Raw genomic sequence first — 14,883 nt, forward strand, 5'->3', positions numbered from 1 at the left:
CATAAAAAGTCCTCATTCACCCACATTTCTTTCCTGTGACATGATATAACGATGAAACTAATGCCACTGAAAGGAGATGACCTAAAAACGGTCACAAATACTTCAAAAATCCAAAACACAACAGATAAAATGAATCACAAAGTGCATTTTGTCTAATTTCTAGGTTGTATATATTCACGCGCACGATGAATCAGAACGATAAACATCTCCCTAATTACCCGTCCTTTCATTAAGATAATTTGTGCGGCTGAGAGGTGCACCTCCTTAAAATTAGCGCGTGCAAGCTTGCAATTAAACTCTCTGTTATTAATTTTACAGGCCCGTAGCCAGCAATTTCAAAGAAGGGGTTCTTTTCCTGAAAAAGTGGACCTTTTACCATATAATCCCCATGTACCTAGGTCAAATTTTACCCAGAGTGGACCTTTTTCCAGCAAAAAGGGGGGTTCTTTCGAACCCCCCGAACCCCCCTGGCTACGGGCCTGTTTTAACTATGCAAATCTTTGGAAATTTTTATTGTCATTCATCATTCACCTCTGAGACACACACATACACACACGCGTGTTAAATTTGTAGTTTTCAGCGAGACTTGAAGCGGAGTAGGATCGATCTACGCAGAACGATAACTTCATTCGGAATGAGCCCTTGAACAAAGCCACCTCGCTAAACACGGCCAATTAATTTGCATTGATTCATATTTGTCTTGTTTAAAAGAAGGCATTTCCTAGTAGAACTTCCGCCCAAACCGCAAAAAGCGAAGTCGCGAAAGCGAGAAAAAAATCTCATGTAGCGTGACTAAAAGGCAGGCCGTGTTACAACACACTGCTACAGATGGCTGGACCACTGCGATATAGAACCCGCTGTGCGAAGGTGAAAACACCCGGGTGAAACAATTATGGCGCTATATAGGCTTTGGGCCTGTTATCTTAACAGTCCTAAACCTGCGATCTGTCTAAATGAAGTATATATATATATATATATTTTTTTTTTTTCCAGTTTATTTCTCTTAAATACTTTTTTTACAGAGAAAGATATAATACGCGACAATGATATAACATTACTGGTATAAGAATACGAGAAAAATATTTTATAAAAGTCATTTTTAATCAGGCCCGTGTATTCTATGCCTATGGTTGGTGGATTATGATAATGACATGAGAATGTTCATAGCGTTCGTTTACTTATTAATGATTACTGTCTGTCTGAAAGATTTCCAAAGTTTTTTTACTTAGCCTACTTTCTCATTTTCACCACCAGAGCTATTCTCACTCACCAATACGAGTCTAGGCAGCGCAATATTAGACAATCTCTCACTCTTGTCAGAGACATGATAATTTTCCTTTCGTCTAAATCCACCCAAGAGCCGATAAGACTGTCACTATTGCCTTGTATTAATTAACATCGCCTCGGGGTTTGTGCACGGATACGATGCAGTACAAATCTTATGTTATGTTAAAAATACCTTAAATTGCATCGGCGGCATTGTGGATCCTAACCAACAGACACTTTTGCAAAGGTACTGGCAAAACGCCTTTGTACATGTATTTATGACTAAGGTTCACTTCATGCATATGTTGAATTAATTAAGTATCTCTTGTTTTCTTTATCCACGGTGCGGTGAAATTCGTGTACGTGACTTAGTGCACCAAGTGCCGTCGTGGCGTCTACACCGGGAAATAATGACATACCTGCGAGGTGCCCTATCGTCGTATAATGACCACTTGTACCACCGCCTTCCTGTTTAATGCATTATGTCAAGCTACGTGGTCTATTGTGCCGTATGACATATCTAAACGAGATTTCTCTCTCTTTCACTCCCCGATCCTTTTCTTTCCCCTCCTTCCTTCCCCCCAGGTGCGTTTATGAGCATACTTCACGCGCGCGTGACGTGAGTGACCCGAGTGACCGTTCGAGTGGACAAAAGTGGACACTCGAGTGGTTTGTCACATACACCTTAGCAGGGGGTTTGCGGTCCGAAGCCACATCCCTTCGCTGATTCACGATTGACGATTCAGCACCAAGCCGTGGTCATCAGGTCAATTAATGAAGCCGTCGGCTAATTAATTAGCGGTAATAGCGGTTTCATGGCCATTGGTATTGACCGCCGAAGCGATTGATTACCACACTTTGCCAAGACTTTGGCCATTCTCTGGACAGTGGACATACAGTATATAAGGTGGACATCACCGTTCTTCGGATATTCTCCAGGACGGAGTCTGGATATCGATGATATAGGATGAATGTTGGTCGATGTCGTCGCTGAATTTATGAAAAAAATCTTAGTTGTCTCTCAAGACATTCTACATACAAGGACCTATCATTGCCGGAGTTACACAATTGTTTCACTTGCATATCTTAAGATTTTGTAGGGCGTGCGGAGAGAGGTCTTTTATAAGACATTGGAACTCTCGACTCAATCCTTTTTTTCTCAAATAATTGTTTGGACACTTCATCATTGACTGACTTGGCACAACGTGCATTGCTACTTCATAGGGCGTTTTACCATATCAAGCGCCAGAACATTATGCTTTGGCATTTATACACATCAACAGAATATAGCTTTAAGGTTGCAAGCACTTGAAAAGAACAACAGGTAATCAATTAGACAGGTGTGAACTGTAACTTTAAAGGTGCTATTAAGGAACTCCGCGATAAGGCTCCCACCAGCTTCTCGGTCCTAGAAGCTCGGACATCAGGTTATTTCCTGGACCTAAAAGAAAATTACAAATATGGTGCATTGGATGCGGCTCAGGTGGGCTATTGCTTTACTGACGGTAATAGTAGCTGGCGAGATACTTAGCGCTCCTTTAAGATCAGAAAATGGCGCTTTCTTGGAGGCAGATGAGAACATCCAGTTTGATGAGAATTCTAAAATAACGCCGTACTCGCCGGATCCTATCAAGACCAAGCTTCTAGCCAGCGAAGAAGAAAGACAAAAATATGCCATGGTGAGTTGACGTTACTTTAGACGCAGCATTGTTGTTGTTATTATTGTTATCATTGCTATTACTGCAGGTGAATTAATGTACCTTTTTATCAAGTCCCATTTTTTTAAAGGTCTGATATCTCAAACTTTCAGTATGTTATAATTTATTCAAAATATTTATTTTAGATTCTTACATTCAATCTTGTAACATGAATCGTTGATAACGATCTGCCACAAAACAGGATATCACTAACAAGCAGATCAAGGGATATGACAGAAAACTCTGTCCATACAAACATCCTACCGATGAAACGCCATGTAAATACAGGAGACAGGTGTCACAGACGCTCGCCATATCTCGGTTTTAAAATCAAACGTGCGTTCACTGTTGCATAAATGAGTCCATGCGGTCAGTAGCCTACAACAGGGTTCTGTTGCACAATTCAGCTTGAGGTGGAAATCAGTCCCAACTTTTAAGCAAAAACGTTTTGACGTCAGTTTCATGTTAATAACAACGCTGTACAAATTGACGCAAACTGATTTTTTTCATCTCAAGAGAAACTGTCCGATTCGAGAATTATTTTGTGAAGTTGGCGCCGCTGCAAAGCCCATATAAGAAAGTAATACCGGTAGTGTGATGACTAAGACGGCGGTGATTTTTACATTGTACAACAAACGTATTAGACCATGAGCATCAAAACCATGGGCAGACAAATAAATCAAAGCAAATAATAAATGATAATAATAGGGATGCAATTTTAAAGACCGCTTCGAGCACGGGCGTGAAGTAATATATTTGTTTGTGGTTAATACTCGACGGGAGACAGACCACGGAAAAACGATGGTATGGTGATAATTTTCATCCATGGACTTCAACTCTTGCAATTTTAGTCTATGTCTAAAATACGCTGTCAGTTGGGATGAGCAGAGATCAATGATCATCACGACATATTACACACACACATATATATATATATACCATCAGATGGTATATATATATATATATATATATATATATATATATATATATATATATATATATATATGTGTGTGTGAGTGTGTGTGTGTGTGTGTGTGTGTGTGTGTAAAATGTCGTGTGTCTCCTGAACTATACTTGCAAAAATGCCCTCTCTCTCTCTCTCTCTCTCACACACACACACACACACACACAGACACACACTCTCTCTCTCTCTCTCACACACACACACACACACACACACACACTCTCTCTCTCTCTCACACACACATAGACACACACACCACACACTCTCTCTCACACACACACACACACATTCTCTCTCTCTCTCTCTCACACACACACACACACACACACACACACACACACACACACACACATGAGCGCGTAAATATACATCAACACGATCACAGCATTAAAGATGATCTCTTTTTATGTTACGAGAACGCAAGATGCCGATTATGAGGATGGCGTAAGAAGCACACACATACAACGACACAAACACACACACACATACAGTGACACACACCCACACCTGGATTATTACAATGGATGATGCACGATGGACATTCTGTTGAAGAATATTTGCCTCTGGCGGGGGAAGGGGGAGGGAGGGGGTGGCCCTTTGGCCCTTTGGCCAGAAAAAGTGTACTCTGAATCAAATTCCAATCTAGCGTCAATGCCATCTCACCATTTCTGTCAACTAAGGGGGCGAAAAGATCCACTTTTTCAAAATAAAAAACCCTTTGAAATATTTGGGTACATGATTAATGGCATGGCATAAAAACACGAGTAAATTTTGACAGTTACATGCAATGGTACGTATTATAACACAGACTCAGATGGAGACACATCTGAATATGAGTACCTGAGGATTATGTAATTGTCGCCGTTCACTGTCATAAATTGTGTCATATAAGATGCGGATGGGAAAAGATACCTTTATTTTATTTTTCTCACGAATCGAGAGTTCATATTATTAGCAAAAACCAGGGTGTTTTTTTTATATTTTCCATAAATTTTCAAATGTCACTTTTTAATTAATATATTGAGAAAGTCTTGTATCCCCTACCAGGGCCACAGATTGATTTTTCACTACATACTCACAGGAATGTCTCTGCTTAATTCATGACAAGTTTCTCCAATTCTCTACTTCTACACGCGTTGGAGAAATGTGCGTGTTATTAATCTGTGGCATTGGTGGAGGGGAGGGTCTCGCGGTCCCCCTTTTTTCGAGAGCTCAGAACAGACAGAAGAATACACAAGTTGCATACAGGCTGTGCCCTTAGGATTACTCCTGTCAAATGTGCAAAGTGACACGTACCTGTGTCGAAACAAATTGAAATGAATTGAATCTTTAGAAGGAAATATTTATCCTGAGAGCCACCCCAACAACTGTGTTATCTGGAGTGAAAAAGATAAGAAATCTGGCCAGTATCAATTTAGATTAATCAGTGGCGTTTTATATTGGTATTAATGGACACCAAACTGTCACCATGGCGTTTACTGTCCAGTTGTGGCCGGAGAAGGGGTCAGTGAGTGGTCAAGGTGGTTACTGCAACGGAGATTGCTGTTAATGCTGATGTCTGTGATATCTGTAATGTGTACGGTCATTTGTTTTGGTTTGAGTCACCCCCTCCACCCCCCCCCCCCCCCCCTCCACCTCCCAGGCCTCCAGCCCTGACCACTGGTTTTTCTCAACAGTGAGGTCACTAAGTGCCTTTGTCCTGTAGTACGTGACTGGACAATAACCAATCCTCTGTCCCCATGAACGTGTAATTACCGAAGTTTAAAGAAGAAGCTTCATTGTAACAATTAATTTTGGCCGACGAAGGTTCGCTCTGAATCAAAATTGGCCCAAGTTTTATACCATTTCGAAAATTGGGTCAACCAATGAAAAAAAGGGCCCACTTTTTTTAAAGAAAAAGACACCACCCCCTTTGAAGTCCTGTGCATTACTTTTTGACATCAACATGTAACCAGTGTTTCATCACTGAGCCCAGCACATAGAGATCTACATATACTAGCAAATTATCATACTTTAGACTTCCTCCCAGAGGATAAATTAGCATTGGAATAATTTATGGTCCCGTTGGTGGCCACCGTTTTCGATCTAAGACACGTTTTGATCAGATTTTCGTCCAGACGCCATGTCACATTTTAACGCAAATTACAATTCGTGACTAATTTTGGCAGAGGCACGGGTAGGAATAATCACGATAATCTTGTCTTCATGGAATATTTAAATGGCCACTTTGTGTTAATGTTAGCCTTAAATGCTTTCCGAATTTTCACGACCACGCATTTTTGTACTTGTAGATGATCACGAATACCTATAATTAGATTTTTAATTTTTCCGTTGCAAGCCTTAAAGTCAAATCATTTTTATCACATGGTCCTGAAAAATACATTATAATTTCACAAAGGAAAAAGTGACGCTTTTCTTCCAATCCCAACGATAGCTGAAGTGTTTTGGTTGGTTTAAATCGAGAACAAACTTCAAACGCCATTCCACTATTGAAGAAAAGTTCCTTATTAAAGTATGCGAGAGTGAATTACCGGAGGAATCTTATCTTAATTACTGTACAATTACAATTAGATATATCTGAAAAATAAATGAGTAATTCATGATCACGTTAATCAGGAGATATGCCACCTTGCAATTAAGTCGCTTTACGCTCTCGATTTAATTTGCGATAATTGCGCACGCGCCACCTTCACCGTTTAGATAATAAACTTTGAAACAATTAAAGCCATTGTGCGATGCCATTACCAACGAAGTGCTCAGAAAAATGTACACTTTCATAAGCGTGAAATTTGGACTGAACAAGTTACATAATTTCTATGTGGTTGAAGAGGTGGGTATAATATATATAATATTTACTTACAACAGACATCATAACAATGTTGTTCATTAGAGTTCATCATGTAGAAGTCAAAGTTCTCTAGAATGAAGCTTTGATGACTGATTTTGTGGTTCGAGACGGTAAGGAAATACTGGGAAAAGTTAAATTCATTAAATAAACATAAAATGCATAGTTTATTGCACTTAATACACCGAAGATAACTGGTTAAAGTTACAAACAAAATACTATGTATTATACAATGAATAAGTAATACTGACCAACACTCTACCTAAAAGCCTACAAAAAAAGGTGCAAAAAACTTATCATGAAGACAATTTCTATTTCGTATAGGATTGAAATAAATGCTATGATGAACGTGACACCTTCGAAATAAAAAGAAAATGGAGATAATACAAAATCCGTCTCAGAAACTTTAAAGGCGAGGCCACCAACAGTTACACGCAATTATCTCACGGTAAATCACGAAGTACAATTAGTCTCAGGACCAGGTTGCATTTATATAAGGTAACATTAGTGCGATGCATTAGTGCGATAAACATCTTAGGCCCCATTCCCACTGACACCATCGGCCTATGCAGATCGATCCAACTTTGCGGGGACTCTCGCTGAGAGCAGTCAGCCTAACTGAATGACACACCTGGCGTTGAATACAGACGAGCAGAATACAGAAAAGCTGGAGAATATGCCACAAACAGAACAGCAAGAGATCTCGGTTATATGAAAAAAAAAAAGTTGTGTTGAGTTGGATCGATCTATGTAGACCGATGGTGGCTGTGGGAGTGGGGCCTTAATTAACCGCCCTTTAATTAAGATAATTTGGGCCGCTGAGGGATGCACCTCATTAAAATCAGCGCGCGCAGGCTTCAAGTTAAAAATGCATAACTGAAGCCAAGAAAAATTAGGAGTCATTATGAAATTAATCCTTAAATTCTATAACAGTAAGAACCTTGAAAGATAACATCATTAATTATGCGTGCAGCAGAGGAAACCCGCAAGAAGTCCACATTTTGACCCCTGGGCAGTCACGCTCTGGTCACCCGTTATACTTCATGACCATGCAATGACCCAGCAATTTTTTGCCACTAGTTGAAGTTTAAGTGTGCCAGCCTGTGAACCTACAGTGTAACATGCAATGCTTTAAAAAGTCAGTAAAAGTAGTCGCAATGTCGAATTCTATCCAAGGCCGAGTTGGTATTGGAAATAAGCTCGTATGATACGGCACGCACATGCACATTCTGCTTTCTACTAGCAACGAGCTAGACGATGGCGTCCATTATCTGCAATTTTTTCGCTTGGTTATGGTGCACATAACAATTAGCCAGAGGAATACCTGCGAATAGGCCTAAAATATGTGGTCCTGTTTAAAGGGTAACACTCTGCAAAAAGCCCTTATGAGGATCACGTAATAGATTTACAGGCTCCTCTATCTTCAGCTAGATGTTTGGTTTTATCAGTATGATAAGAATAGTATTCTATGAACTGACCAATACATGTGCCGTTCTGGGGGGGGGGGGGGGGGGGGGGGGTATAAGGTCCCCTAAAACAATTAGTATACCGGAGATAATCACTATTTGACCTTGTTGTTGACCGTGCCTGCTTCATGAAAGCTATCCAAGAACCTTTGAAAGTATCGTTAAGCATCAGTTAAGCCGGCAGTTAAATTCACCTTTATCCTACTAATGTCATTAGTTATCTTTGTTTAGAGGTGATGGGTAGTGTTATTTCATTCCTAATATTGATAATTCTTAGAACATTAACATATGAACTATACAATTTATATAATTGGATTTTATTGCCTATAAAATGATTTTCAAAAGACTCTGCCTTCTTCCCTAATTTTACATTAAAACGTTTTACCGAATTAAGGAAACTGAATACGAACTTTTTCTGCTCTCTTATTTGTCAAGAAATCTCTCGATAAGTCGTGAGGTCAAAGAAAGGTCAGTGTCGTAATAAGGATATCGCAATCAGTGGGCCTACCGATTGTGACATTTCTTTACAAGGGCGCTGTTACAAAGGCGCGGTAAAAGGTCAACCGTGAATTGAATGGCTGTTCGTTAAATTCAAGCTGTCTTGATGAATCAATTTGTCTTTTTAAATGGTCTTCACAGTTGTTTAAGAGAATGCTACATTTTTAAGGACCATGAAATGTCCAACCCTGCTTCCTAATAGTATGTTTACGCGGCCTATACATGGAAGAGGAGGTTCCATTTGACCCACAAGACCTCTGAACCCAGAAATAATATTCTAGTGCATCTTAACTAATTTAACACTTTTTTCAAAACAGTTGGAAAATAACAGTATATAAATGCATCAAGGATGATGTGGCATGAATCAACAGGCATTTAAAAAAACACATTTTGGGAATAAAATGTATAATGTAGGTACTTATTAAAAGCTGTGTTTTTGTAATGGAAAAGTATTCGGCTGCCTATGAAATGGCAATAGAAATTAGTGTTTTTTTTTTTTTTTTTGGTCAATAGCATAAGCAGTTAACTCATGTATTGGCCGGTAAAGAATGAGTTTATTTAGCAAACTACTCAACTTCGTCGCTTCTGTTGTACATTGTATTTCCGTTTGCCTGAAGACCTATAACACACATGGCACTAATTACAATGTGACGATCATCTAAATGTGTATTTTCTTTCAATTTCAGGAGTTCTTGAAACGATTTGGTTATCTCACACAGGATTTTGAAGAGTTCTCCTTGGACAAAGAAGCCCAACAAGATTATGAGGATGCTATCAAACACTTCCAGGCCATGTATCATTTAAACACAACAGGTATGGGACGTCTCATCACTAGGCACGACTAGTACTTAGAGGTACAGTTGTGCATACTGTAAATTAGGTGTTTGTAAATTAGGTCTTCACGAATGACGTGTGTTTTTTTCAGTGCACTTGTACTTGAGGATTTAGAACGGCAGCGTTTTATGCCTTATTTTGTTAACCAAACAGAAATTGAATAACATTTGAAGAATAATTATATTCCACGCTTAACACGATATACAATTCTATCAACTAATTTATTACAATTGCGCTTTTGATGAAAAGACGAAGGCGGTGCCCCCATCACGCGGTTAAGAGTATTTTGGTTTGATATAGTGCTTGTACTTCAACAATTTTGAGGTTCAAAATCCTTCATTCTTATAACGATGATATTATAATTAAAATATTAATTCTTATTCAAAATTGCATTTTGTTTTACCTCATTTAGGTACTATTGATGCAAACACGGTGGTTGCCATGACGACTCCCAGATGTGGTAAACCAGATTTTGAACCGCGCGCTGCGGCAGACGACAGCGGAAAGAAGAGGGTGAAACGCTACATCTTACGGGGTGAGTGAAGAATATGAACGAATCTTGAGATAAAAAAAGTGAAGGTGTTCAAGCGTCAAGAAACCGGAATCAGTGGTAAAATGGCATGAACTAGCGGACGCTGTTAAACTTTGACCTGTGACGTCACAATTTGATGAGGATCGCTGGATGATAAAAAATATCGAAAATTCAGGTTATTTGTACGTTAAAAGTGATTTAGCTGAACAATCCCACAAAGCAAAGGCCTATTTAATGTGCCAGCCAGAGTCTCTTAGTGCGTTTACACCCGGTAGTTATGTTGTCAACTAACAAAGATAATTGAATGTATTGTCAGGAAGAGGGTGGTACAAGGATAAACTGACCGTGAAGTTTGGGCAGCTGACCAACGACATGCCACTGCAGAAAGTGCGGAACATTTTGTTAGGTGCTCTCAAGGTGGGTGGAACATCAAACACAGTCATGTCACTGCAAGATTAACTATCTCAGCACGATATTTTCAAGATCGTCTTTTTATTAATATAATGTTTCAGAAAGTTTTGTAATATTTTAATACTAATTAGTAACATGATATTATGTAAGTACTATTTTTATGTGCCAAATTTACCTATCGTACATTATTTTCATGGCTTGCCAATAACTGTTCCCCTGAGCTAGGTCTCTTCAAACATGTATGTTTGTAAGAATAAAAGGTGGTTTTATATAATGAGCTCAGTAAAGTTATCTTTTCCAAAGTTTAGTAAAATATTACCATATTTTACGAAAAAAAGAGCCAAGTCTGAAAGTATTTTAAAGAAGAAATCCTGAGAAAAGATAATTAAGGATTAAAACACAACAAACCGCAATTCAAACAATAAAAACCACAAAAACTGGAAAAAAAAATTAATTTTACCCAGGAATGGACCGACCACTCGGGATTGAGCATCACGGAAGTAGAGGGCGACACCGTCGCTGATATTCACGTGCTGTTTGGCAATGACAGGCGCGACCAGTCCCATCTCGGACCCGAGCTAGCCCACTGGACAAGCAGCAAAAACAACTGGGAGTTGGCATTCAGGAACTACGTCCTGGCGCATGCGTTCTTTCCCGTTTCTAAGGATCTCAGGCACGAGCCCGAGGCTTACCCGTATTTGTTTCGCGGAGACGCACATTTTAATGATGCCTTCAGGTGGATTGGTCCCGATTGTTCAGGTAGGTCGACCCAAGCGTGCTGAATTTGTGTAGCTGTTGTTTTCAATCTTCTGCACTCTAAAAATGATCTATATTCTAATGATGGGCTTCACTTGTAAATCTCTTGATTAACTGACCCGACGTTTTTCTTTTTTCTTTTTTGTCTTACTATCAGACAGAACAATATATATATAAATTCGAAACTTGACTCCCGTTTTTTTTTATTCTGACAGAAAAAACCTCCATATTTCAGAAATTGGTTATAACTTGCATTGGGTCTCCCTGCACGAGTTTGGCCACTCCTTGGGCTTGGACCACTCGGATCAAATCTCTGCCATTATGTATCCTAGTTACCGCGGTTGCCAGGCCAACGCTCATCTCAACGCAGACGATATAGCCGGTATACAGGATTTGTACGGTAGGCACTTGTCTTGATATGACTTTTAAAAAAATTGATCAGGTATGCAAAAATAAACTGTAACTCAGAAAATGCAAGGCACATAATCAATGATATGAAACCTATATATATATATATACGGCATGTCTAAGATTTTGTTATAAAAATTCTCAATAATGAATTTTCGAACAGGCAAGCCCACGCCAACGACTACTACAACAACGTCGAGTACTACAACTACAAGTACAACACCAAGCACTACGACAAGTACAACTACGACCACGACAACAACTACAACATCCACAACAGTAAGCACGACAACCACAGAGAGCCAGCAGGAAACAACTCCCGTCGAGTCGTCTACAAGAAGAGCTTCTGCGGCACCGACACCAACGAGTTCAGTCTCTACCACAACGCGAACGACTACATCAACACCAACGACTAAGCCAACGCCGACAACTACGTCAACACCAACGACTACTTCAATGCCAACAACTACTTCAACACCGACAACTACGTCAACGCCAACGACTAAGTCAACACCAACGACTACGTCAACGACAACGACTACACCCACAACGCCAACGACTACGTCAACGACTACACCCACAACTGCGACTACTTTTAGTACAAAAACCATCACCACGACTGCTAAAGCAATGGGGACACGCGGTTCCAGATTGGGCCCGCCAGATATATGTAGAGATGCTAGGATAGATGCTGCTTTCTCATTGCGTGGCGAACTTCATTTGTTTAAGGGTACGTTTAGCACGGTGGGATATAGACTAGCAACCACAACCCGGCAAAAAAAAAAAAAAAAAAAAAAAAAAAATTAAGAACCAGGATGAAAATGTTCATAAACACGATACTTATTAAGACAAGCCTGTAGCCAGCAATTGAAAAAGTTATCTTTTCTATCCCAATGTTTGACCATCTTGAAAAATGTCATAGAATCCACATAATTTTTTTAAAATTCAGGCAAGACCTATTCTGGCCTAAATGTAGATTCCTTCGACTCCCCCCACCCCCACCCCCCGATCCCCGCCCGACATGGTCCGTATAGAAAAATCATCTAGGTTAACCCCTCTTCCTACCTCACATCATTCATCTTGAACCACTCACCCAAATTATGTAGCATCATCTCTACTTTCAGGTAAGTATACCTGGGTAATATCCCGCTACCAGTACCCAGATAAATATGTTCATGATCCAGAACTAATCGCCAACAAGTGGCCAGGACTTCCCGCCAATATAAATGCCGCTACGGAGTTTTGTGTGATAGCTAGCATGTGCTTTGTGCTCTTTTTCAAGGTGAGAATTGCCTATGTACTTGTTAATGGTCCAGTGAAGGTTTTTCTTCTTTTTTTAATTATCAGTAAGGAATTGTTTTACCTCACTCAGTCGTAAATTTATCTGAAACGCAGTCGTTCTGAAGTTGCGAGGTTAGGAGCGATCTTCAACGAATGCACCAACTGATGGAACTAAAGCGTTGAAGTTAAACCCCCTTGGCTCGTGTTTTTTCTATCTAACGGTTTTTACTTTACACTGCTTCAGGGAAACCTCATGTATTTCTACACGTTATATGGCGGTCGACGTACGTTACAGCTGGGGTTTCCCCGCCCTTACGTCACAATGTTCAGTGGTGGCGTGCCTGCGTCATTCCAGTCTGACGTCACAGCGGTATTTAGAAGTACCAACGTAGGAAACCCGCTTGTTCTTGTGAAAGGTAACAAAACTAATGAAGTAAATATAGTTCGGGAATATTCAACAAGATGTAATGAGTTTAAATTGTGGAACTGTATATTAGATATTCGCAGTAGAGTGATTTGTGTAAAACGACTGGGCTATTTTGATTATTTTTTATCATAGATATTAGTGCAACAATAAGGGACCGTTTAAGAAACGTCAGCGCTTTTCGCCTTCACAAAGACTTCATGCATAAACAGATTGGTCTAATGTTTTAAGAATTGTCATTTTTTAAATCTGCAAGCCCCTTTGTAAATATAACATTGAGTATCACACCGTCTTCTTTTGTTTGTTTTTTTCCAGGTGAAAATTACTGGATACAAAAAACCTCCGCAGCCGCCGCAGATCAAAAGTTTTCCAATGCGGGAGACGCAGCCTTTCAGTGGAATACACGCTACGCCTGGGTTTTCAGCGGGCAGCGTTCCTACCTTTACGACCAGTCTTCTAAAAGGACCGTGGCTTATAAAGACACGGTAGGCTTTTGGTTAAAATCCTACTGTTCTAAGAGCAGTCTAATGGCCTTCCTTACCGCAGGCTCGGTGGAAGGCGATCCCACATTGGAAACTCTTCCTGAGTATAACCTCACCGCAATGATAGATGGCGCTTCAGACACAACGAAAGATGGCGCAGCGAACGAGTTTTTGCTCCGTCTGTTGAACGCTGTAGAAAGCACATCTAATCACGAGCTTAAAAATATTAACAGCATAGGAGATGTATCCAATGTTGGACATTATGAGAAGTCCTTGAGAGGGACCAGTAACGAACTGTGTGCCTCTTTCGGGTTGCTTCTTTTTATGTACATGATATTATATTTATTTAAAGCATAGGATAGAAAACAAGGCCAATCAATTGTTAATTAAGCGTTTCATAGAGAGAAATGTTCATTAACGTTTCACCTTTTTAAAGTTACATTTTTCAATCAGTGAAAATACAATTTGACATAGAGTTACTCTTTGAAAGAGTTTGGAGAGAAAATATACATATTATTATATACACAATGTAAAGCTTTAAAATATTTAAAATAAATGGCTAGTTCATACATGCGTCAATTATTAACTATTTTCTGTTGTAATATTTTGTCATTTTGGGAATTAATTTTTAGTAGGAATCTAACGGCTTCCCGACATTTAAAAAAAATTCATCTAAATCTGTTTACAATTTTTTTTTTTTTTTTTTTTGCGTGGTATTGCCAACAGATAGACAGACCCCAAAACATAACGACCTTGGCGAAGGCAACAAAGTGTGAAAACGGTCCATTTAATTACTTAATCATGTAAAAAATTCCATATTTTATATATTATTTTCAGTTGAGCTATTTTACTATTTTTTTCATACCATCGTGAAAATAAACCGCATGTCACATTTTGTACCCTACAAATGATATCAGGAGTTTATCTCGTATCTTTTCTTCTTTACGTTCTGAAATATGAATGAATACATCTATCAAAACCACAAGAAAACTTGTTTATCATTTTTTGTGCGTTTCAAA

The 14,883-nt window shown here is 39.3% G+C and overlaps 1 protein-coding gene across 3 annotated transcripts; it reads left to right on the top strand.

The window, feature by feature from the left end:
* Positions 1-1,849: 1,849 nt before the first annotated feature.
* Positions 1,850-14,446, top strand: LOC106167834 (matrix metalloproteinase-18). 3 transcript variants are annotated; one of them, XM_013546716.3, is made up of 10 exons: positions 1,856-2,945; positions 9,423-9,549; positions 9,983-10,105; positions 10,419-10,519; positions 10,978-11,272; positions 11,505-11,669; positions 11,841-12,407; positions 12,802-12,959; positions 13,203-13,374; positions 13,698-14,446. In XM_013546716.3, the coding sequence occupies exons 1-10, from the start codon at positions 2,727-2,729 to the stop codon at positions 14,219-14,221; spliced, it is 2,451 nt and encodes an 816-aa protein (XP_013402170.2). In that variant the 5' UTR covers positions 1,856-2,726; the 3' UTR covers positions 14,222-14,446. The 3 variants fall into 3 exon arrangements, with proteins under 3 accessions (XP_086875403.1, XP_013402170.2, XP_086875402.1); XM_087019276.1 differs by lacking the exon at positions 1,856-2,945 and adding an exon at positions 6,677-6,757; XM_087019277.1 differs by lacking the exon at positions 11,841-12,407 and having other exon boundaries at positions 1,850-2,945.
* Positions 14,447-14,883: the final 437 nt, after the last annotated feature.

Source organism: Lingula anatina, chromosome 8 (genome assembly GCF_051362555.1).
Source record: "Lingula anatina isolate TDL-2025a chromosome 8, LinAna3.0, whole genome shotgun sequence".
Classification (NCBI taxonomy): Eukaryota; Metazoa; Brachiopoda; class Lingulata; order Lingulida; family Lingulidae; genus Lingula; species Lingula anatina.

What these genes read in the sequence shown, in the direction of transcription:
- LOC106167834 (XM_013546716.3), top strand. Translation starts at nt 2,727, where the DNA reads ATGGTGCATTGGATGCGGCTCAGGTGGGCTATTGCTTTACTGACGGTA. An exon ending in CGGTATACAGGATTTGTACG is followed by an intron (nt 11,670 to 11,840) that starts GTAGGCACTTGT and finishes ATTTTCGAACAG; the next exon opens with GCAAGCCCACGCCAACGACT. An exon ending in GCTTTGTGCTCTTTTTCAAG is followed by an intron (nt 12,960 to 13,202) that starts GTGAGAATTGCC and finishes ACACTGCTTCAG; the next exon opens with GGAAACCTCATGTATTTCTA.